The following is a 22,153-nucleotide window of genomic DNA, read 5'->3' as shown; positions in this document are numbered from 1 at the left end:
GTGATATGTATGGCTGCACCAGGAGGGAACGTGTTAGGGAAGAGGGTGCGTGGGAGAGGCAAGTGTTTTGTCTGGACAGTGTGGGTGAAAGAAATTGGGAGTATGTGTATGAGCTATGTACAATTTGTGCAGGGTACTGGGGGTGAAATGGCGTATCCCTCTCAGGGCTCTTGGCCAGAAAGCCCTTCATACATTCCTACCCAGGTGATTGAAATCCCACTGAGCCGAGCTCAGACCCATGTCTTTAGCAGGTCTGGGCGGGGAGTTAATCGAGTGATGCGTCATTGGCTGCAGAGGTTGACTGGCCTCCTCCCTTTCACAGGGACAGCTGACAATGATAACTTGAAATGATGTGAAAGGTTATGAGTGTTTGGAAGAATGACAGACGGTGACTGAGCTGAAATGATGACTTCCTTTAAGTGAGATTAACGGGTCATGACGATGTTTAATGATCATGAATCTTATGTGTGATGAATACTGACTAGTTTTAATGAGGGTTTAATGATTGGCTATGATTATCTAAATACAGTAGTAGTTATGACTGAAAAAGCCATGTAAATAAGTCCTAATGATTTGTTTTGGACAGGTTACATAGAAATGGGGGTATGAAACCTAAATGGTGTATTTAAACGAATTATTACTGTGTACGGTATCAAACACTACACCGTTAAGTGAAACTGCTGAGCCCACGCACGCACATCCACAGTGTCTCCCAAAAGTACTGTCACTTAGCACAAAACAAACAGAAACTATGCTAATGGCTACTTGGGATGAAGCTCACCTTGGACACAGCAGTGCACAGACCAAGTGTTCCACAAAATGGATTACGCTGTATCAATGGTGAGTGGATCCTCAACAGTTGAGTCTGATAATAAAAAGACGAACTTCTCTGCATCTTGGCTAGGAGTGCTGCTTCACCATCAGCTCTACTCACAGCTGGTCTACACAGGGAGCAGAAGTCTATCATCAGCATTGTGCTGACTGAAGCGTTACTTGGTTTATTAGACCTCAATGCTTTCTACTGTACATGCAAATCATCCCCATTGATGAATGGATATAATGATGAGAGGGGGTGATGGAGAAAGAAATACAGAAAGAGAGAACAAGCGATTGAGAGAGCGAGAGATAGAGTTGGAGAGAGAATACTAAGAGTTCTTTGACTAAGGGGATTTCAGACACTTTTTGAATGGAAGACATCCAGACAAAGTTTATAAATAACCATAAGGAGCTGCCAGGCAGCCTGGGTGCCAGCCAGTCAGTCACACTGTGAGGCGGTGGGTGACTCTAGGAGCTGAACAAACCCTAACCATCCCTACCAGGCTGGCAGCCAGCATACCAGACTAACATACTTTCCTGCACAACAATCCCACTAGATTGCTAAAGATGTATACAACACATCATATTCCTTTCTAATGCTAATTTGAGAGGAGGAAGGAAGGAAAGAAAGAAAGAAAGAAAGAAAGAAAGAAAGAAAGAAAGAAAGAAAGAAAGAAAGAAAGAAAGAAAGAAAGAAAGAAAGAAAGAAAGAAAGAAAGAAAGAAAGAAAGAAAGAAAGAAAGAAAGAAAGAAAGAAAGAAAGAAAGAAAGAAAGAAAGAAAGAAAGAAAGAAAGAAAGAAAGAAAGAAAGAAAGAAAGAAAGAAAGAAAGAAAGAAAGAAAGAAAGAAAGAAAGAAAGAAAGAAAGAAAGAAAGAAAGAAAGAAAGAAAGAAAGAAAGAAAGAAAGAAAGAAAGAAAGAAAGAAAGAAAGAAAGAAAGAAAGAAAGAAAGAAAGAAAGAAAGAAAGAAAGAAAGAAAGAAAGAAAGAAAGAAAGAAAGAAAGAAAGAAAGAAAGAAAGAAAGAAAGAAAGAAAGAAAGAAAGAAAGAAAGAAAGAAAGAAAGAAAGAAAGAAAGAAAGAAAGAAAGAAAGAAAGAAAGAAAGAAAGAAAGAAAGAAAGAAAGAAAGAAGTGAGAGAGAGAGAGGAGAGAGTGTGTGAGAGAGAGAGAGGAGAAAGAGAGTGAGAGAGTGAGAGTGAGAGAGAATGTGTTCAGAATACCAACAGGAGGACTGCCTGACTGAGCCCCCCAGTGGCAAGGCAGTCTGCTGAGCTGAAGCCTGCTGTAACTGTTCCAGAGCTGCCTATAGAGGCGTGACTGACTGGGGGAAACAGGGAGGGGTGGGGGGGTTGGTGGTCCTGGATTTGACAGGAGAAGTGCGGCCATTGTCCCAGTATCTTTACAGAGATCTCTCTCTGCTACTCTGTCGTAGGTCTGATCCCTCCTAGAAGAGAGCTGCACGTTGGAGGGAAGGGAGGGGCAGTGGGATAGCAGTGGCTGAGTGGAGTCCTCCTCTGATGGATGGAGCCAATCATGCTTCATCACCCTGCTGGATCATGGCTCCATCTCCAGTCAGTCTACAGGCTTCCACTTCCAGTCAGCCTCCATTTCAGTGTCTCAGGTTTGTACATCGACACACAGAGGAGCTAGTGCCTAGTCGTACACTGTGTGTCTATAATTTTTCAGTTGGAGAGGGATTCATGTTCTCGTACTCAGACAGGTACCCACAAGCTAACATGGATATAAAATGTTCTGGTCTTCAAGGTAAAGACCACTTCTTCGCATCAGGAACATTTAAAAAGGCACATCAAATGTTCTCGTCTGTACCGTGACTGATAGAGGAGCAGATGAGAGGAGGAGAGATGTGAAGGTGGAGATGAGAGGAATTGTAAATTTTTGCTGCAGGTGTTTGGAAGGGAGAGATCTAGGTCCAGTTTGATCAGACTGGATCTTATAAAAACACACATAAGGTATTCCCCTCACGTCTCCCGATCCTCATCGCTCCTGATTGGGTTAATGAGCCTGAGCCTCCACCCACCTACCCACCCACCCACACACTCTTTTCAGCTTAATCAAGCAGGAACCAGAAAAGGTAGTGTCATCCTAGACAACCAGCCTCTCAGTAATGAACTGACTCTGTTAGGGAATTTCCAAATTAATTTTTTTGTTGTTGCTATTATTATTATTATTATTATTATGTTTCCTGGTCATTAGGAGCAACACACCAACAATGTACTTGCCTTTGTTGTGTCACTCATGCAAAAAAAAATGTTCTGTCCCCACAAACAGATACTTTTCCCATATACAGCATTAACAGCAGTTTGGGATGGTTAGAATTTACTAACTGACTAAATCAGCAAATATTGTCCATATCAGGAAGTGAATGACTATCACATACATCACAACAATGACTCAAAAGGGTGTCACAGTGTTCTTATAAACATCAGGCCGACTAGCCATCCTCAATCTAGGCCAACACCCAAAGAGGAGCAAGAGACAGACACCGCCTTACAACAGATGTAAAGTAAGCGTTCCAAAGTCAAATAGGACACGCAACACATTGAGCGCATGTTGACGGCATCAGTATTATTTATTTTACAGCAGGTGCAGTGTGTGGAAGAGGAGATCATGCACGAGGCAACTACCCAGGTAATACGCGTGGTACAGTCAGGAAAGCCTGCATTAGTAGACTCATAAGGTCACAAAACCTTGAGATCATTTGAAGGTCAGGCAGAGAAGCCAAGCACATTTTGATAATGAGGTGAGCATGAAGCCTAACATACAATCCCACGTTATCATTTAAATGAAGTTGTTAAACACTACTTCTTGATATGTGTGTAATCATTCAGAGAGGTGACCAGTTTTTCAATTTTTATAGAGTGCCCTAAGCAACTCACTTAAATTCTGAAATTCATTGGATCAAAAGGTCAATTCAATATATTTGATGGTGAGAGGGAAACGGCAGGCATACAAATATAATTTTATCAATCCCAGAGAAATCTCAGCGTCCAACACAGCACACACACACCATTCTCCTCGTCACATTGTTTACTAAAGCGAAAAAAGCGACAGTAGTAGCAGGTTCCCACTCCTATCGATTCGCCACAGCGGGAGCGATGGTTCATTAGGCCAAGAAATTAAAATTTCAGAAGCCGCGGGGAACGGCAGACGAGGTGTCATTATATCCATAGAGAACACAGGCGTCGCCGTGGGACAACATGATAAAAAAAAACATGCATCCAATGAACTCCCTGCTTTATGATCCGCAGTGAAAAACTATATCGCTCATCACATTATCTCTGCAAAGCCATTCCAGTTCATTCACAAGACTGCATATAGCGAGCAGCTGTTTTGTTCTTTGAATTCCCATGGAGAGCAGCCTATTATTCTGATTTATACCACAGTATTGTTGTATACTCCTTTCTGATTGGCTAAAAGGGAATTTTAGAGTTGGCATTAAAACCAGATATATGGGACAGTTGGAAAATATATAGGGTACTTTTGAAGCAGTTCCAACAATAAGCCCTTTTTACTGTTCTAAAGCACTGTGCCATGCAGACCGTACTTGCTACAATGTTACAGAAAGTCAAATCAACAACCACACAAACCGAAATTGGATACATTCTAAACGCAGGTCCAACGAGGAAAAACTTGGCTAACTAGGATTCATTTGTTTTTGGAGACATATTTTTTGCAGCATCTGATGACCTAACGTGGTGAGTGCTTTACATTTTTCTCCGGTCCATCAACGAGTACGGTTACATGCACACAATAATGTGATTATTGTGGATAAATCAGATTAATGCAATAGTTCGATTAAAACGTTTACATGCTTTGCAAGAAGAACAATTTCCCTAATAATCCTGTTTACATGGACACATCTGAAATCAGGCTACTTGATGGCACTCTGAAAAACGCAGTAAATCGACAATCAAAATAAACGCTCTACCACAGTGACCATGTTATTTTTGGTAAGCATATCTGTTTGAGTTCGGACATATAAAAGTTTGAATGCGGAAACTACTTCTAAAACGTATACATTCAATTGTTCCGAACTCACTTCACTCGCGATAAAGAGGGAGGTTCGCTCGGCTGGTGACAGCACATGCGCAGATCAAATACATCACTGGAACGCCGATTAAGGTGTTTACATGTCCTAATAATTGTACTCAATGCTGCAGTCATCACGCAAGTGGCAATATGCTGTCAAATCCTCCCACATGTTTCTACACTGAAAAAAAATATAAACACAACATGTAAAGTGTTGGTCACATGTTTTATGAGCTGAAATAAAAACTCCCAGAAATGTGTGCACAAATTTGTTTAAATCCCTGTTAGTGAGCATTTCTCCTTTGCCATGATAATCCATGATAATCCCTGTTGAACAGTATTTCTGTCTGTAATGAAGCCCTTTGTGGGGAAAAACTCATTCTGATTGGCTGAGCCTGGCTCCCCAGTGGGTGGGCCTGGCTGCGCCTATGCTCTCCAAGGGACCACCCATGGCTGTACCCCTGCCCAGTAATGTGAAATCCATAGATTAGGGCCTAATTAATTTATTTAAATTGACTGATTTCCTTATATGAACTGTAACTCAGTAAAATCTTTGAAATTGTTGCGTTTATATTTTTGTTCAGTATTGTTTGACCAGCTGTTTTCAGCAACTGGTATTGTTGAATTCGGTTGATATATTGGCAGATTTGCTAGCAACAAACGATTTAGCTAGCTTTTAGCCTAGTGTTTCATTTGCAATGTGATCTCCTCTACTGTAATGAACTGTCACGCCCTGGCTCTGGGGACTCTTTAAGGTTGAGCCAGGGTGTTAGTTTCTATGTTGTAGTTTCTATGTGTTTATTCTAGATCGTTTAGATCTATGTTGGCCAGGGTGGTTCCCGATCAGAGGCAGCTGTTGCTCGTTGTCTCTGATTGGGAACCATACTTAGGCAGCCTGTTTTGCACAGTTATTTGTGGGATCTTGATCCGTAAGGTTTGTGTTTAACCCTAGGACTTCACGTATCGTTTATTGTTTTGTTGTATTCATTAAAAGATGTACGCCTATCACGCTGCGCCTTGGTCCGGTTCTTACGACGATCGTGACAGAAGATCCCACCAAAGAAGGACCAAGCAGCGTGTTGTGACATGAACAGTGTCCTGACGAGAGAGCAACTTTTCTATGCCAGGTGAAATCGTGCATCATCAGCTCATTGTTATGGATGTATCCAAATAACTGCCACTAGAAAACAGCTTAAACAAATGCAAATGCAGCTACTCTGCTCTTATTCTGGCTGCACTGTTTGACGTTACTGTGCTAGCTATAGATGGCTAGCTAGCAAGCAAGCGATAAGAACATTGCCAGCCATCATGGCAACCAAATAAAAATAACGAATGACTGGGTCACGTCTCTGGCAACGGACTAGCAACCAGGTTTGGTGGGATCATGAAGAAGTATAAATGTCATTTCTATTCTATACCAGTAAATGTATGCTTTAGTATTGTTTTCTTTGGAATTTGTGGTAATGTATAAGCGGGATAAACGCATCCGCTCTGTACATTACCTTGGAAAAATGAACTCCATGGAGGGACTCCGCTAACCCGTCGTCCCACTGCATCGTCCATTAATTCCAAGGTAATGTACAGAAGGTCAGCGTTTATCCCTTACTTAAATTATGTACACTAACATTCAAAAGTTTGCGGTCACTTAGAAATGTCCTTGTTTTTGAAAGAAAATAAAAAAATGTGTCCATTAAAATAACATCAAATTGATCAGAAATACAGTGTAGACATTGTTAATGTTGTAAATGGCTATTGTAACTGGAAACGGCAGATATTTTATGGAATATCTACATAGGCGTACAGAGGCCCATTATCAGCAACCATCAGTCCTGTGTTCCAATGGAACGTTGTGTTTGCTAATCCAAGTTTATCATTTTAATCAATCAATCAATCAATTTTATTTTATATAGCCCTTCTTACATCAGCTAATATCTCGAAGTGCTTTACAGAAACCCAGCCTAAAACCCCAAACAGCTAGTAATGCAGGTGTAGAAGCACGGTGGCTAGGAAAAACTCCCTAGAAAGGCCAAAACCTAGGAAGAAACCTAGAGAGGAACCAGGCTATGAGGGGTGGCCAGTCCTCTTCTGGCTGTGCCGGGTGGAGATTATAACAGAACCATGCCAAGATGTTCAAAAATTTTCATAAGTGACAAGCATGGTCAAATAATAATCAGGAATAAATCTCAGTTGGCTTTTCATAGCCGATCATTAAGAGTTGAAAACAGCAGGTCTGGGACAGGTAGGGGTTCCATAACCGCAGGCAGAACAGTTGAAACTGGAATAGCAGCAAGGCCAGGCGGACTGGGGACAGCAAGGAGTCACCACGGCCGGTAGTCCCGACGTATGGTCCTAGGGCTCAGGTCTCTCAGTTGGCTTTTCATAGCCGATCATTAAGAGTTGAAAACAGCAGGTCTGGGACAGGTAGGGGTTTCGTAACCGCAGGCAGAACAGTTGAAACTGGAATAGCAGCAAGGCCAGGCGGACTGGGGACAGCAAGGTGTCAGCATGCCCGGTAGTCCTGACGTATGGTCCTAGGGCTCAGGTTCTCAGAGAGAAAGAGAGAACGAGAGAATTAGAGAGAGCATACTTAAATTCACACAGGACACTGGATAAGACAGGAGAAGTACTCCAGGTATAACCAACTAACCCCAGCCCCCCGACACATAAACTACTGCAGCATAAATACTGGAGGCTGAGACAGGAGCGGTCCGGAGACACTGTGGCCCCATCCGAAGAAACCCCGGACAGGGCCAAACAGGAAGGATATAACCCCACCCACTCTGCCAAAGCACAGCCCCCGCACCACCAGAGGGATATCCTCAACCACCAACTTACAATCCTGAGACAAGGCCGAGTATAGCCCACAGAGGTCTCCACCACAGCACAAACCAAGGGGGGCGCCAACCCAGACAGGAAGATCACGTCAGTAACTCAACCCACTCAAGTGACGCACCCCTCCTAGGGACGGCATGAAAGAGCACCAGCAAGCCAGTGACTCAGCCCCTGTAACAGGGTTAGAGGCAGAGAACCCCAGTGGAGAGAGGGGAACCGGCCTGGCAGAGACAGCAAGGGCTGTTCGTTGCTCCAGAGCCTTTCCGTTCACCTTCACACTCCTGGGCCAGACTACACTCAATCATATGACCTACTGAAGAGATAAGTCTTCAGTAAAGACTTAAAGGTTGAGACCGAGTCTGCGTCTCTCACATGGGTAGGCAAACTGTTCCATAAAAATGGAGATCTATAGGAGAAAGCCCTGCCTCCCGCTGTTTGCTTAGGAAATTCTAGGGACAATTAGGAGGCCTGCGTCTTGTGACCGTAGCGTACGTATTGGTATGTACGGCAGGACCAACTCGGAAAGATAGGTAGGAGCAAGCCCATGTAACGCTTTATAGGTTAACAGTAAAACCTTGAAATCAGCCCTTGCCTTAACAGGAAGCCAGTGTAGGGAAGCTAGCACTGGAGTAATATGATCAAATTTCTTGGTTCTAGTCAGGATTCTAGCAGCCGTATTTAGCACTAACTGAAGTTTATTTAGTGCTTTATCCGGGTAGCCGGAAAGTAGAGCATTGCAGTAGTCTAACCTAGAAGTAACAAATGCATGGATTAATTTTTCTGCATCATTTTTGGACAGAAAATTTCTGATTTTTGCAATGTTACGTAGATGGAAAAAAGCTGTCCTTGAAACAGTCTTGATATGTTCGTCAAAAGAGAGATCAGGGTCAAGAGTAACGCCGAGGTCCTTCACAGTTTTATTTTGCGGGTACTATTTAATGAAGCTGCCAGTTGAGGACCTGTGAGGCGTCTGTTTCTCAAACTAGACACTAATGTATTTGTCCTCTTGCTCAGTTGTGCACCGGGGCCTCCCACTCCTCTTTCTATTCTGGTTAGAGCCAGTTTGCGCTGTTCTGTGAAGGGAGTAGTACACAGCGTTGTATGAGATCTTCCGTTTCTTGGCAATTTCTCGCATTGAATAGCCTTCATTTCTCAGAACAAGAATAGACTGACGAGTTTCAGAAGAAAGTTATTTGTTTCTGGCCATTTTGAGCCTGTAATCGAATCCACAATTGCTGATGCTCCAGATACTCAACTAGTCTCAAGAAAGTCAGTTTTATTGCTTCTTTAAATCAGCACAACATTTTTCAGCTGTGCTAACATAATTGCAAAAGGGTTTTCTAATGATCAATTAGTCTTTTAAAATCATAAACTTGGATTAGCAAACACAACGTGCCATTGGAGCACAGGACTGATGGTTGCTGATAATGGGCCTCTGTACGCCTATGTAGATATTCCATAAAAAAATCAGCCGTTTCCAGCTACAATAGCCATTTACAACATTAACAATGTCTACACTGTATTTCTGATCTATTTTATGTTATTTTTGCTTTTCTTTCGAAAACAAGGACATTTCTAAGTGACCCTAAACTTTTGAACGGTAGTGCATGTAATCTAGGATGGACTTCTGTACAGTGAGGGAAAAAAGTATTTGATCCTCTGCTGATTTTGTACGTTTGCCCACTGACAAAGACATGATCAGTCTATAATTTTAATGGTAGGTTTATTTGAACAGTGAGAGACAGAATAACAACAAAAAAATCCAGAAAAACGCATGTCAAAAATGTTATAAATTGATTTGCATTTTAATGAGGGAAATAAGTATTTGACCCCTCTGCAAAACATGCCTTACTACTTGGTGGCAAAACCCTTGTTGGCAATCACAGAGGTCAGACGTTTCTTGTAGTTGTCCACCAGATTTGCACACATCTCAGGAGGGATTTTGCTCCACTCCTCTTTGCAGATCTTCTCCAAGTCATTAAGGTTTCAAGGCTGATGTTTGGCAACTCGAACCTTCAGCTCCCTCCACAGATTTTCTATGGGATTAAGGTCTGGAGACTGGCTAGGCCACTCCAGGACCTTAATGTGCTTCTTCTTGAGCCACTCCTTTGTTGCCTTGGCCGTGTGTTTTGGGTAATTGTCTTGCTGGAATACCCATCCACGACCCATTTTCAATGTCATGGCTGAGGGAAAGAGATTCTCACCCAAGATTTGACGGTACATGGCCCCGTCAATCGTCCCTTTGATGTGGTGAAGTTGTCCTGTCCCCTTAGCAGAAAAACACCCCCAAAGCATAATGTTTCCACCTCCATGTTTGATGGTGGGGATGGTGTTCTTGGGTCATAGGCAGCATTCCTCCTCCTCCAAACACAGCAAGTTGAGTTGATGCCAAAGAGCTCGATTTTGGTCTCATCTGACCACAACACTTTCACCCAGTTCTCCTCTGAATCATTCAGATGTTCATTGGCAAACTTCAGACGGCCCTGTATATGTGCTTTCTTGAGCAGGGGGACCTTGAGGGCGCTGCAGGATTTCAGTCCTTCACGGCGTAGTGTGTTACCAATTGTTTTCTTGGTGACTATGGTCCCAGCTGCCTTGAGATCATTGACAAGATCCTTCCGTGTAGTTCTGGGCTGATTCCTCACCGTTCTCATGATCATTGCAACTCCACGAGGTGAGATCTTGCATTGAGCCCCAGGCCGAGGGAGATTGACAGTTATTTTGTGTTTCTTCCATTTGCGAATAATCGCACCAACTGTTGTCATCTTCTCACCAAGCTGCTTGGCGATGGTCTTGTAGCCCATTCCAGCCTTGTGTAGGTCTACAATCTTGTCCCTGACATCCTTGGAGAGCTCTTTGGTATTGGCCATGGTGGAGAGTTTGGAATCTGATTGATTGATTGCTTCTGTGGACAGGTGTCTTTTATACAGGTAACAAGCTGAGATTAGGAGCACTCCCTTTAAGATGGATGGATATGGTAGGTAGATGTATGGAGTTCCACCTATAGGAGAAAATAGCCTATCATTTCTCATGCAGCAATTCAATGAGACCCAGTGTGCTGTGCTCATATTCAGAGGGCGTGTACACATGCAGTGTGAGTGAATGTAATGGACAGCCTCTGTAAACAGTCTAATGAGTGTGAAGCTACATGTTTACGCTGTCAATAAGCAGCAGATTAGCGTGATAGAGAAAACACACAGCGAGATCAAATCGCCTCAATCAGTGTGGGAGAGAAGGCAGGGGGAGCCATGTCCCTGCACACACAGACACATCTGTACAGAAGCATACACACCTGCAGGAACATACCGGTACACGCACCTACACAGACAAAGATCCCAGACACTGATTGAACAGAGCATCTCCTCCTACCAAGCTTCTAATCCAATCATGTCTTGTAGCCTGCGGTCAGAGGGAGCTACACAGGCTAGCTGGGAGGAAATGAGCAGGAACTCAGTGGTGCTCCCCACACCACTGGGTTCAGTCCGAGAGAGAGAGAGAAAGAGGGAGAGAGATATACAGTATATAACGAGTGGGGGAAGAGGATGATGGAGAGAGTGAGTAAAGATAGAAGTAGCTAGCTAGAGGAAGCTAGAGGAATCAATTCATCTCCTGGGGAGGTAGTAGTTATGGGGGGAGAGTGGTTCTGAGACTAAAAGACGGGAGTCAGACAGAGGTGGAAAGGTGGTGGTGCAGCTATTGGCTGTGTCACTCAGCAGCTCTTCTAAATGACCCCTGGTGTTTACAGCATGACCAAGAGGCTCATGTCTGGAAAAAAAACGGATACTCAAAATGGCAGCTTGTATAGGACGAAGGCAGGGCTAGTATAGTTTAGTTTAAGGATAGAGCAGGCTTTGTGGTCTCTGTCAGGTTTCAATGGAGGAGTACTGTACCTCAGGTTCCCCGGGCTTAGAAAGGTAGATGGCACTCCTCTGGCATACATCGTCCAGACACACTGGGAGAAGGTGGTCCTGGAACCCATCTCCATCTGGAAGAAAAAGAGAAAGACATGAATAAAACAAGGTGCAACAAAAAGCAGGATGATGGGAAAACTGAAATGAACAGAGACAGAACAACGGAGGGAAGAGTAAAAACATTTAATCAGAGCATCAAGGAAAGAAAGAGCGAGAGAGACAGATAGGGGGAGAGAGAGATGACAGGTGGTGAGTGAGTGAGGTAAAAGGTGAATGATGGAGACTAATACAGTAGTTTCACAATCGGAGCGAGCTTGTCAGTCTTTATTCTGTGTTATCATCCGCTGATGTTTACTGTCAGACCAGTAGGACGGCACTGGCTCCCACTGATGAAGCACATTACTATTCAGATAGACAGCGGGAGAAGGAAAAGACACAGAGAGAGGGAGAGGTGGATGGAGAGATAGAGGAAGAGAAGAAAGAGAGACGGAGAGAGACAGAGGGAAACCGCAGTGACTGGTGAAGCTATGATGCAGGGTGACACCCCCATTGGCATTCATAGGATACAACACCGGACCAATAACAATGCAAATCAGAGGCAGGCCTGCAGAGAAACTCCAGAGATTACACACTCTCCACTCCTCCACACCTCCCGTATCACCCTGGCCCAGGGAGCCAGCCTGCGGACAGACACATTACAAACCCCCAGTCTGTAATCTGATCTGGACCCTGCCATGCAACCAGAACTGGGTGAGGCTAAGGAGGCTCTCTCTCTGTGTGTGTCAATGTGAAGAGTTAGGACACATTTTATTTGTGTGGGTGTGTGACGATTAAAGAGAACTATGTATGAGGTGTTATCCTTGAGGACGGCCATTAAGTATTTTAAACTTTCTTACCATGACACTGATACCAATGTAAAAGCTAAGAATAATATGTGTTACTAACTTTCCTCTCCAACACTGCTCTCAAAAGAGGCAGACAAGATGAAGTGTAGCACGAGAACATCTGAGAAATATCACACAAAATAATGCATCACAAATACTCCATTCATATTCAAAAAGCATTACCTGAGAATACTCTCTGCACACGCACCACTCTAGCTCTACCACAGAGCTGTCACTGTTAAGACACTAATGCAGGTGAGGAAATCCTACGCGTAGCGTTCAGGTTTAAATGTCACCTCAGATGTACGCTAGAAGTCCCCTGTAGCTCAGTTGGTAGAGCATGGCACTTGCAACGCCAGGGTTGTGGGTTCGTTTCCCACGGGGGGCCAGTATGAAAATGTATGCACTCACTAACTGTAAGTCGCTCTGGATAAGAGCGTCTGCTAAATGACTAAAATGTAAATGTACATGAGCTACTTCAGCTATGAGAAATGAAGTGCACAAACCATCATGTCATCAATGTGATTCCTCTATCTGCATTAGCCGTCAACTCTTCCTGTGGTCCTTAACTGTGCGGTCTCGATCAATGAATTATGCATTGGGCGCTGTCGCTTTGAGAAATGCAATTACAGCTACGATAAGGCAGATGGAATGTTTTGTCTGGCGTATGTTGTGCATGCAATAAGATTATGGTGGCGTGGCTATAATAAAACAGGTGCCTTGTGACAGAAGTTTTGCACCAGCAGATGCAGCCGTTAAACTGCGGTTTACTTCTAATCCAGTCATTCTAACGCACGTGTCAAACTCATTCCACGGAGGGCTGAGTGTCTGCGGGTTTTCACTCAAACCTTGTACTTGATTGATGAATTAAGGTCACTAATAAGTAAGGAACACCCCTCACCTGGTTGTCTAGGTCTTAATTGAAAGGAAAAAAACAAAAACCCGCAGGCCCTCCATGGAATGCTTTTGACACCCCTGTATAATGAGTCTTTGGAAGAAAGGCTAATCTTACAATAGTTGGTAATACTGAAAAACCACACCATGAATGCGTATGCATGTGGATGTAAAATGGAAACAGCCCAACATTATATTACCTTTATCACTATTTGAAAGCTTCTAGATTCATGTTATGGATGAATTGTTGATGTAGTGAGTAAGGCGATAGAGATGGTGTGTGTGTGTGTTGGAGAAGCGGTTTAGGAGGAAGGTCACTCCTGTATCTGCGATCTATCACTGAGGTGTAGGCGAAAATTGAAAGCTTGGAGTGTGATCAGAATAATTCCCACTCCGAATCAGGCAGACGCGTCACGCTCCTCGCTTTCCTTTCTCCCTCTCTCTATTCCTCCCTATCCCAGCTCCATCTCCCTCTGTTCTATCTGCACACAACCAGCTTTTCTGTGCTCTTATTTCCTTTTAATTTCTCGCACATTGAAATCATTTGAGTCTTTGAAGCACCTAGTCTCCTTCTCTTTCATTCCTCTCCCGGAGGTCATATCCCCCCCACCTCCACAGAACAGGTGCTCTGAATCCAATATATATTTTTTAATTAGGTGCCGATATTCAAATCGGCACCAAAAGCTCTCGGTCGACTCAGGGGAACAGAAGTGAAATCAAGGATAACGTGCTTTGAAGATCAGCGCAATTAAGCTCTTTAAACTCGTTGCAGGCGTTACAGACGTGTGCTGGCTTTTGCGCCCGGTGTTCCTGCCTACCTGGGTTGATCCAGTGACAGGGACCATGTTAGCATCATGATGCCTTTGGTGACTGGTAGAGGGCCTACCAAGAAGATGCTGCTACAATTGAGCATAGTCCTCCCTGCACTGTGTTAGGGTGCACGTGTGTCAGTATTGGATCTTCCATCCCCTCCCCAGGTACTGCCATGTCAAAGACAATCTCATCTAAAGCAGGCCAGAGCTCCACATTGTGCTCCATCGATCTAATAATCAGTTAGCAGCAACCTCACCTCTGATTCTTTACTTTATTGGCAGAGTCAAGCAAATATATACATGCGATTGTGTATGTGTGTGGGAGAACATTTTCAAGTGCAAGCAAGGACAGACAAATAAGATAATGAATTCTGAGTGATTAATAGAGGGGTAATGAGAGGGCAACATGGAGTAATTGGGAGCTACCAGTATGAGAGCCAACATTCAACACTCACTGTGTTTCATACTACGAATGGTCAGTCCGTCTTGATTCATTAGTCACCCTTTTCCATTTAAACAGTATCACCTGCACAGCTGATCAAAACAGTGAAGCGTCACATAATCAAAACGACGACAAAAGCAAAGATGTGTTCCTCCGATTCCAGTTGACCCTTATTAACCTCCAGAGCCTGAAACTGTAAAAGCATTGACAAGATTTATCCCTCTTAATCTTTAAGGAAAGTATTTGAGCATCATTCTCTTAGCCGTGTGACCTCGAGGATTTCATCTTCCTAAAACTATGGTAACAGCTTGAAGTGACATTTCCAAAGTGAAAAGATGACTACAAAAAGATTAACGAAGAAGTGAAAAGTTTTTGTTTGCTCAGATAAGCTTGAGATTTGAACAAAAAGGCCAAGTCCGTCTGAGATAAAGAATTAAATACACACAGAAAACCACATAGGTCATTTCCCTTGATATTTCCCTGGGCTCATGAATCATTTCCATTTTGGGATGGGATGAGCAAATGTGTACTCTAAATATTTGACGACACCCCTGACCGTTAAAATATTGATTTTCGCAATGATGTGTATGTATGTATTTGTTTGTCTGTGTGTTTCATCCAGTAAACATTTTACAAGTTTACTTAGAGTGGATATGCTGCTTTATGATATGGATTAGATTAGAACCCTGTGGTTGATCTAGTAATCCATTCTGAAAATGTTGTCCAGCCACTTTGTTTTGGACCTATTTCAACTTTAAGATTACAACTAATTTACTAGGGCTGAGATTTTACTTCAGCTCCCAAGCCAACAAACTTCTGAACAACGAGTAAAGCTGAGACGTTCTAACCAGATAAGATGTTGGGAAACTCTGTGCTCTCTCTGTCTGGGAAATGCTATTAGATCAGAGCCGTTTGAAAATGTCATCCCCAAAGAGCACAGACAGTTACGTTTAGGGGCCTTTGAAGACAGACACCAACAATTCCTGATACTGCGAAAGAGCACTGATGGAACTGGGAGTTAAAAAGACCGAATGAGAAAACACGGAATGAGAAAACTCACCAAAGTCGACAAAAGAAGACTGGCCAACTTTCTTTACATTTTCTGGTATACTTCCGAGCTGGGTTTTGGTGAAGTTCCCATCCTGAAAGAAAAAGTAAAGTTCAAATTAAACTTAGAATGACCTTTCCTTTGAGATATACAGTACCAGTCAAACGTTTGGACACACCAACTAATTCAAGGGTTTTTCTTTATTTTTTACTATTTCCTACATTGTAGAATAATAGTGAAGACATCAAAACTATGAAATAACACGTATGGAATCATGTAGTAACCAAAGAAAGTGTTAAACAAATCAAAATTAGATTCTTCAAAGTAGCCACCCTTTGCCTTGATGACAGCTTTGCACGCTCTTGGCATTCTCTCAACCAGCTTCACCTGGAATGCTTTTCCAACAGTCTTGAAGGAGTTTCCATATATGCTGAGCACTTGTTGGCTGCTTTTCCTTCACTCTGCGGTCCAACTCATCCCAAACCATCTCAATTGGGTTGACGTCGGGTGATTGTGGAGGCCAGGTCATCTTATGCAGCACTCCATCACTCTCCTTCTTGGTCAAATAGCCCTTACACAGCCTGGAGGTGTGTTGGGTCATTGTCCTGTTGAAAAACAAATCATAGTCCCACTAAGCGCAAACCAGATGGGATGGTGTATCGCTGCAGAATGCTGTTGTAGCCATGCTGGTTAAATGTGCCTTGAATTCTAAATAAATCACTGACAGTGTCTCCAGTAAAGCACCCCCACACCATCACACCTCCTACTCCATGCTTCATGGTGGGAACCACACATGCAGAGATCATCCGTTCACCTACTCTGCGTCTCACAAAGACACGGTGGTTGGAACCAAAAATCTCCAATTTGGACTTTCCACCGGTCTAAAGTCCATTGCTCGTGTTTCTTGGCCCAAGCAAGTCTCTTCTTATTATTGGTGTCCTTTAGTAGTGGTTTCTTTGCAGCAATTCGACCATGAAGGCCTGATTCACGCAGTCTCCTCTGAACAGTTGAAGTTGAGATGTGTCTGTTACTTGAACTCTGTGAAGCATTTATTTGGGCTGCAATTTCTGAGGCTGGTAACGCTAATGAACTTATCCTCTGCAGCAGAGGTAACTCTGGGTCTTCCATTCCTTTGACGGTCCTTATGAGAGACAGTTTCATCATAACGCTTGATGGTTTTTGAGACTGCACTTGAAGAAACTTTAGAAGTTCTTGACATTTTCCGTATTGACTGACCTTCATGTCTTAAAGTAATGATGAACTGTCGTTTCTCTTTGCTTATTTGAGCTGTTCTTGCCATAATATGGACTTGGTATTTTACCAAATAGGGCTATCTTCTGTATACCACCCCTACCTTGTCACAACACAACTGATTGGCTCAAACGCACTAAGAAAATAAATTCCACAAATTAACTTTTAACAAGGCACACCTGTTAATTGAAATGCATTCCAGGTGACTACCTCATGAAGCTGGTTGAAAGAATGCCAAGAGTGTGCAAAGGGTGGCTACTTTGAAGAATCTCAAATATAAAATATATTTTGATTTGTTTAACACTTTTTTGGTTACTACATGATTCCATTAGTGTTATTTCATAGTTTCGATGTCTTCACTATTATTCTACAATGTAGAAAATAGTAAAAATTAAGAAAAACCCTTGAATGAGTTGGTGTGTCCAAACTTTTGACTGGTACTGTACATAAACACAAGTTGCCAGAGTATTTCAAAACTGAATGATGGACAGAGTGAAAGGACAAATAGCATGGTACTTTAGTTGTGTGGGCAGGCAAAGTGGGTGACAGGGGACACAGTGGGTGACAGGGGACACAGGGGGTGACAGGGGACACAGGGGGTGACAGTAGAACAGTAGAAAATTGCAGAGAGGGCAACAGCAGGGAAGGAGCAGGCATGATCAGCCTGACGTTTGAATTGACTTCAGCTCAGTGGTGTGCTGAACTAGAGCAGCTCCATGCAGTTAGCAGTCATGCTAAGAGTCAGCCAAAGGAAGAGACAGTGCTTTGGTCTTGAATACCAAGAGAGAAAAACATACGCTCACACACATGCAGACCCACAACGGCCAAACTGCAGCCTACAATCCTAACAAAACAACATCCAGTTGCCACTCTCACTGCCAACATCAGTTGTTAGCACAGCAGGCACCAAAAGATAATAAATAGTCTGCGAGAGATTACACAGATTTAGTAGTGAGGAGACATGGGCTTCAAGGCTATTTTAGGGTAATCTTTGAGATGGAGTTGTGTCAATCCCAATCTGTTAGCAGATTATTTCTAAGGTGATGGAGAGGGCCTTGAGTTCAATGGGAGTCATGGTCATCACTGACTGAGTTTGATGGGAGAAATTAGCTCATGATCAGCTAGATACAGTGGGGTCCGAAATTATTGACACCCTTAATAAAGAGGAGCAAAAATGACTGTATAATTCAAATATGGCGCTATATAGTATGCAAAAATTTGCACCCTCCCCTTGCAATGATAATGGCACGGAGCCTTTCAAAAAACGTTTTATGAGATTGGAGAACACATTAGGAGGGATCTTAGACCATTGCTCCATACAGAATATTTCCAGATCATTGATATCCTTCGGTCTGTGGGCTGACTGCCCTCTTCAATTCAAAGCACAGGTTTTTAATGGGGTTCAAGTCCAGAGACTGAGATCAGTGTTTGTAATATTATTTTATATATAGTCTTTTTTTCTCATCTTTATCAAGGGTGCCAATAATTTTGGAGGTGACTATATGTGATACACTCTAATATAAATCTTGATGGATGTGGTTTGAGATTCAAGCTGGAATAGTCTCTTTATACAAGTGGTTTTTCGATTTACCGTATATAAATATGGCAGGAGTGTCAGTGCGTTTGTGTGTTCTTACTCAACTCTGGGCTCTTGGGGGACTGGTGTCCAGTGACCCACAGTGACATTCATTAACACAGAGCTCTCAGTGGACCCTGACGCAAGGCCCCAGACAGCAGGAACACTCTCCTGTTACCACGTAGAAGACCCTCTGGCCTTTACACTCCAGCCAGAGGGAACATGCTGCACCCAATAACCACGCAGCTAGCTACATATAGAAACACACTAGCAGGCTGGGATACACATGACTCAGTTGTAGGTTCTGCCAGCTTCTTGCAACCCAAACAATACCACATATGCCCCGTTACCTTAGAACGTGAGGTCCCAAAAAGATAACGTCAAATACTTTTCTAAAACAGGAGTTGCTTTCGTTTTGAAACCATAATGTGAATGCAGCGGGACTTCCCTCCCTGCTCCGTGACTCTACATGATGTGGCATAATAAATGGTGTATTTGGCACAGAAATAGGGGAGATAGGGCAGATATTGGGGGCTGTAAAACTCTTCCTCTCTCCTTATCTCCTTCTCCCTTCTGGAGCAGCAGATGTGGCCTGGCCCTGTAGCAAAGCGGAGGCCTGCCGAGCGACCCATTAGTGATTTATGGCATCTGAGAATAGTTTCAGCGACAGAAAGACAGAAAAAAACATCCCTTTCGTTCACTATTCTTCCTTTCTGCTTGTGCTTATATATTACCTGGCTGTCAGACAAAAAGTAAGCAGCTTTTTAGACTGAGCGAGCATGTGAGCGTCTCCTGCCGGCTTTGTCAAAGTGTCTGATTCAAAACCTGCCCATCCTTCACGACTCTCTCTCTCTCCGTCAGTCAGTATCCACCTACCGAGCAGCCACGGCATGGCAGGCGCACAGCTCCGCAGCGTGGCTAAGCTGATTGAGTCTGTGTTACGTTACACAGTGATCATCAGATTGAGTCTGGGGTTGACTCATGGAGCATCTATGATGGTGTGTTTTGAGAACACAGACATCTGGATGGTTGAATCTGTTCTAAACACATGGAGATGCTCTGACTGAGTGTGTTTGAACTCACAGAGGCGGTTTTGATTGAGTGTGTGCATTTGCGTGTGCGAATGCATGTGTGTGTGGACCGATTGCAGTCGTGCTTTAAAAACAAGGAGATCGAGTTGTGTGATTTCCTCATGGTGCCCATCTGATTGGGAGTTTTAAATCACACACACAGATCATAAGATGCAGTCAGCATTAACCATCTCTAGAGTATAGTGGGGGAGATCTAAGTCTTTGTGATTGACTGGTGGTGGCCTACTGATTAAGCATTTGAGGCACTGAAGCCGTTCCTGATTAAATCTGTTGTGTTGCCTTTCTGATTGAGGAGCGCTGATTGAAGTGTGAAGATCCACGGACTACGGCAGCAGGTTCACGTTTACACAGAGCGCTTTTGGTGTGTCTCTCACGCAACGATGCGCTTTTCGAATTCACTTTACTGCGACTACTGAGAAAACAAATCAAAGTATCAAACAGCTAATGCTTTCCCTGCATGTTTGTTTAGCAGGAATGGCTCCTTCAGCTGGTGAATTGACAGATCATATCAGGTATTAAAGTAAATGGGTTGCCCACGGCTTGGCATTAGCTAATGAAAACATCCCCACTGCCTTTGCATTCTCCACAAACAGAGGCTGTTCTTGCGTAATCAGAGAGAAGAGCAGAAGGATGCACAGGGAGTCTTCGGAGAGGAAAGAGAAAGTCATTAAAATGAAGTGTTGAAATGGGTGAAAGCACTGGCCTGTGACCTACGGCTGTTAAACGAAAGACCACCCAGTAAAGGCAGCAGCCAGGGATTCCTGGGGTCTTACACAGAGGAAACCAGGAAATGAGTCCCTGGTGTGTCTCTGTCACAGGGTGTGTGTGCGTGTGTTACGTCGGTAATAAATCATGGACACACTTCAATAACGCTGTTGCCATCAATCACTGGTGCATTCTATAAATCAACCCCAAAACCAAACTCCTCTTCCTCCCAAATTAAGTCACAGAAACAAAAAGAAGAACACCAACAGGAACGGGTAAACCGGCTGGATGAATCAGATGGGATTGGTGAACTCACCTCTGCTTTTAATCACCAACCCAATTATCTGCTATGTACTGTCTGTCTGTCTTTGGCTGGTGCACTGTGCAGTGTCCCTACAGGCTGAGGTAAAGCAGCACGGCCCAGGGAGCACAGGGGAGATGACCTCCATAAAAATAGATTATTAAAGCACTGTCAGAGAGGTTCCCTCCAGCTCAAAGACAGACCAGTGGCAGCATTGGAGGGGACAACTCAGCAGGAGGTGGGACATCCACAAAGGACCTTTACTGAGATCCCTGAGTGACCTTTTAAACAGGGTCCATCTACAGAACTGCACCAAATAAACTATTTCTCTCTTTTTCTCCCCTGCTCCCCATTTTCATCCATTTAGCCCTCCTTCCTATCCCTCCCTCTGTCACATGTTTCATATCCCTGCAACCTCAACCCTTCCCTCCCACTCTCTCTTCTTCACAAAAGGCGGGTGCCCTGCCTGTGCTTGGTGAGCCTCCGCATCCTGAATTTTAAAGACCCTAAAAAACCTGAACTGACTGTACCAGTGCACTTGCAGAATGCAAACTACCACAACAGTGGAAGCCTGTGGATTCGCTGAATACAATCTACCAAAAAGAAAGCATCTCTGAAATGACTGTGCTGTGAGAGAAACAACTACATTTACATTTTAGTCATTTTGCAGACGCCATTATCCCGAGCAACTTATAGTAGTAATTATGATTAAGTGCCTTGCTCAAGGGCACGTCGACAGATTTTTCACCTAGTCTGCTTGGGGATTCAAACCAGTGACCTTTCGGTTACTGGCCCAACGCTCGTAACCGCTAGGCTACCTGCCACACCAACTCAACTCTACCCATGTTTTCACTGAGTTGCCATTGTACACTGAGAGACAACATAAAATAAAAATTGTGTCGTACCTTATTAATCCATGTCTCGAAGCCCGGAACATTGCCATCTTGGGTTGTGAGGAACAAATCTGAAAATAGAATGAGAGAAAATATGTTATTATTCACTGGGAGCCATTTCCCTAGCGGAGCCATTTCCCTAGCAGAACCAAAGAAAACCAGAGACAAATGGAACCGTCTGAGGCCTACAGTGATTTTCACAGAGGTGTAAAATAGAGAACAGAAGCGAACAGTATAGATACAGAAGCTATAGCAACCCTTGACTGCGCAGTAAAAAGGTTACGTAGATTTGGTTGTGGAGCCGGAACGGCTGATGGGAGCAGGAACCTCTCTCCTGTTTCTGTAGTGTAAGGCAGCTTGATGTACAAGTACACCCCCTGAACAGGATGCTAGTCTATCGCAGGTCCTTACCCCCAATCTATCTCCTTAATGCTGAGTGCCAAGCAGAGACGGATCAGGTCCCATTTTTACCGTTTGTGGTATGACTTGGCCGGTGATCGAACTCCCAACCTTCCAGTCTCAGGGCGGAAACTCACACTAACCACAAGGCCACTGAATTAGTTGGTTTCTGACTGTGCAGCGCTGTTCAACAAATTTATTCTACTCTACTGTGTTCAGCTATAGTCTGTTTCTCCTGCATTTTATTGTC

The 22,153-nt window shown here is 43.6% G+C and overlaps 1 protein-coding gene across 1 annotated transcript in view; it reads right to left on the bottom strand.

Moving 5' to 3' along the window:
* Positions 1-21,575, bottom strand: part of LOC123488990 (T-cell immunomodulatory protein-like) — a gene marked incomplete at its 5' end in the record, with an annotated part of 53,091 nt that extends 31,516 nt beyond the window's left edge. Inside the window, 3 exons of the mRNA XM_045219707.1 lie at positions 11,587-11,681; positions 15,700-15,781; positions 21,517-21,575. Of these exons, the coding sequence (XP_045075642.1) occupies positions 11,587-11,681; positions 15,700-15,781; positions 21,517-21,575 (236 nt within the window). The remainder of the gene's footprint in view (positions 1-11,586; positions 11,682-15,699; positions 15,782-21,516) is intronic.
* Positions 21,576-22,153: the final 578 nt, after the last annotated feature.

This window comes from Coregonus clupeaformis, unplaced genomic scaffold (assembly GCF_020615455.1).
Source record: "Coregonus clupeaformis isolate EN_2021a unplaced genomic scaffold, ASM2061545v1 scaf2646, whole genome shotgun sequence".
NCBI lineage: Eukaryota > Metazoa > Chordata > Actinopteri > Salmoniformes > Salmonidae > Coregonus > Coregonus clupeaformis.
This window is presented reverse-complemented; position numbering and strand designations above follow the sequence as displayed.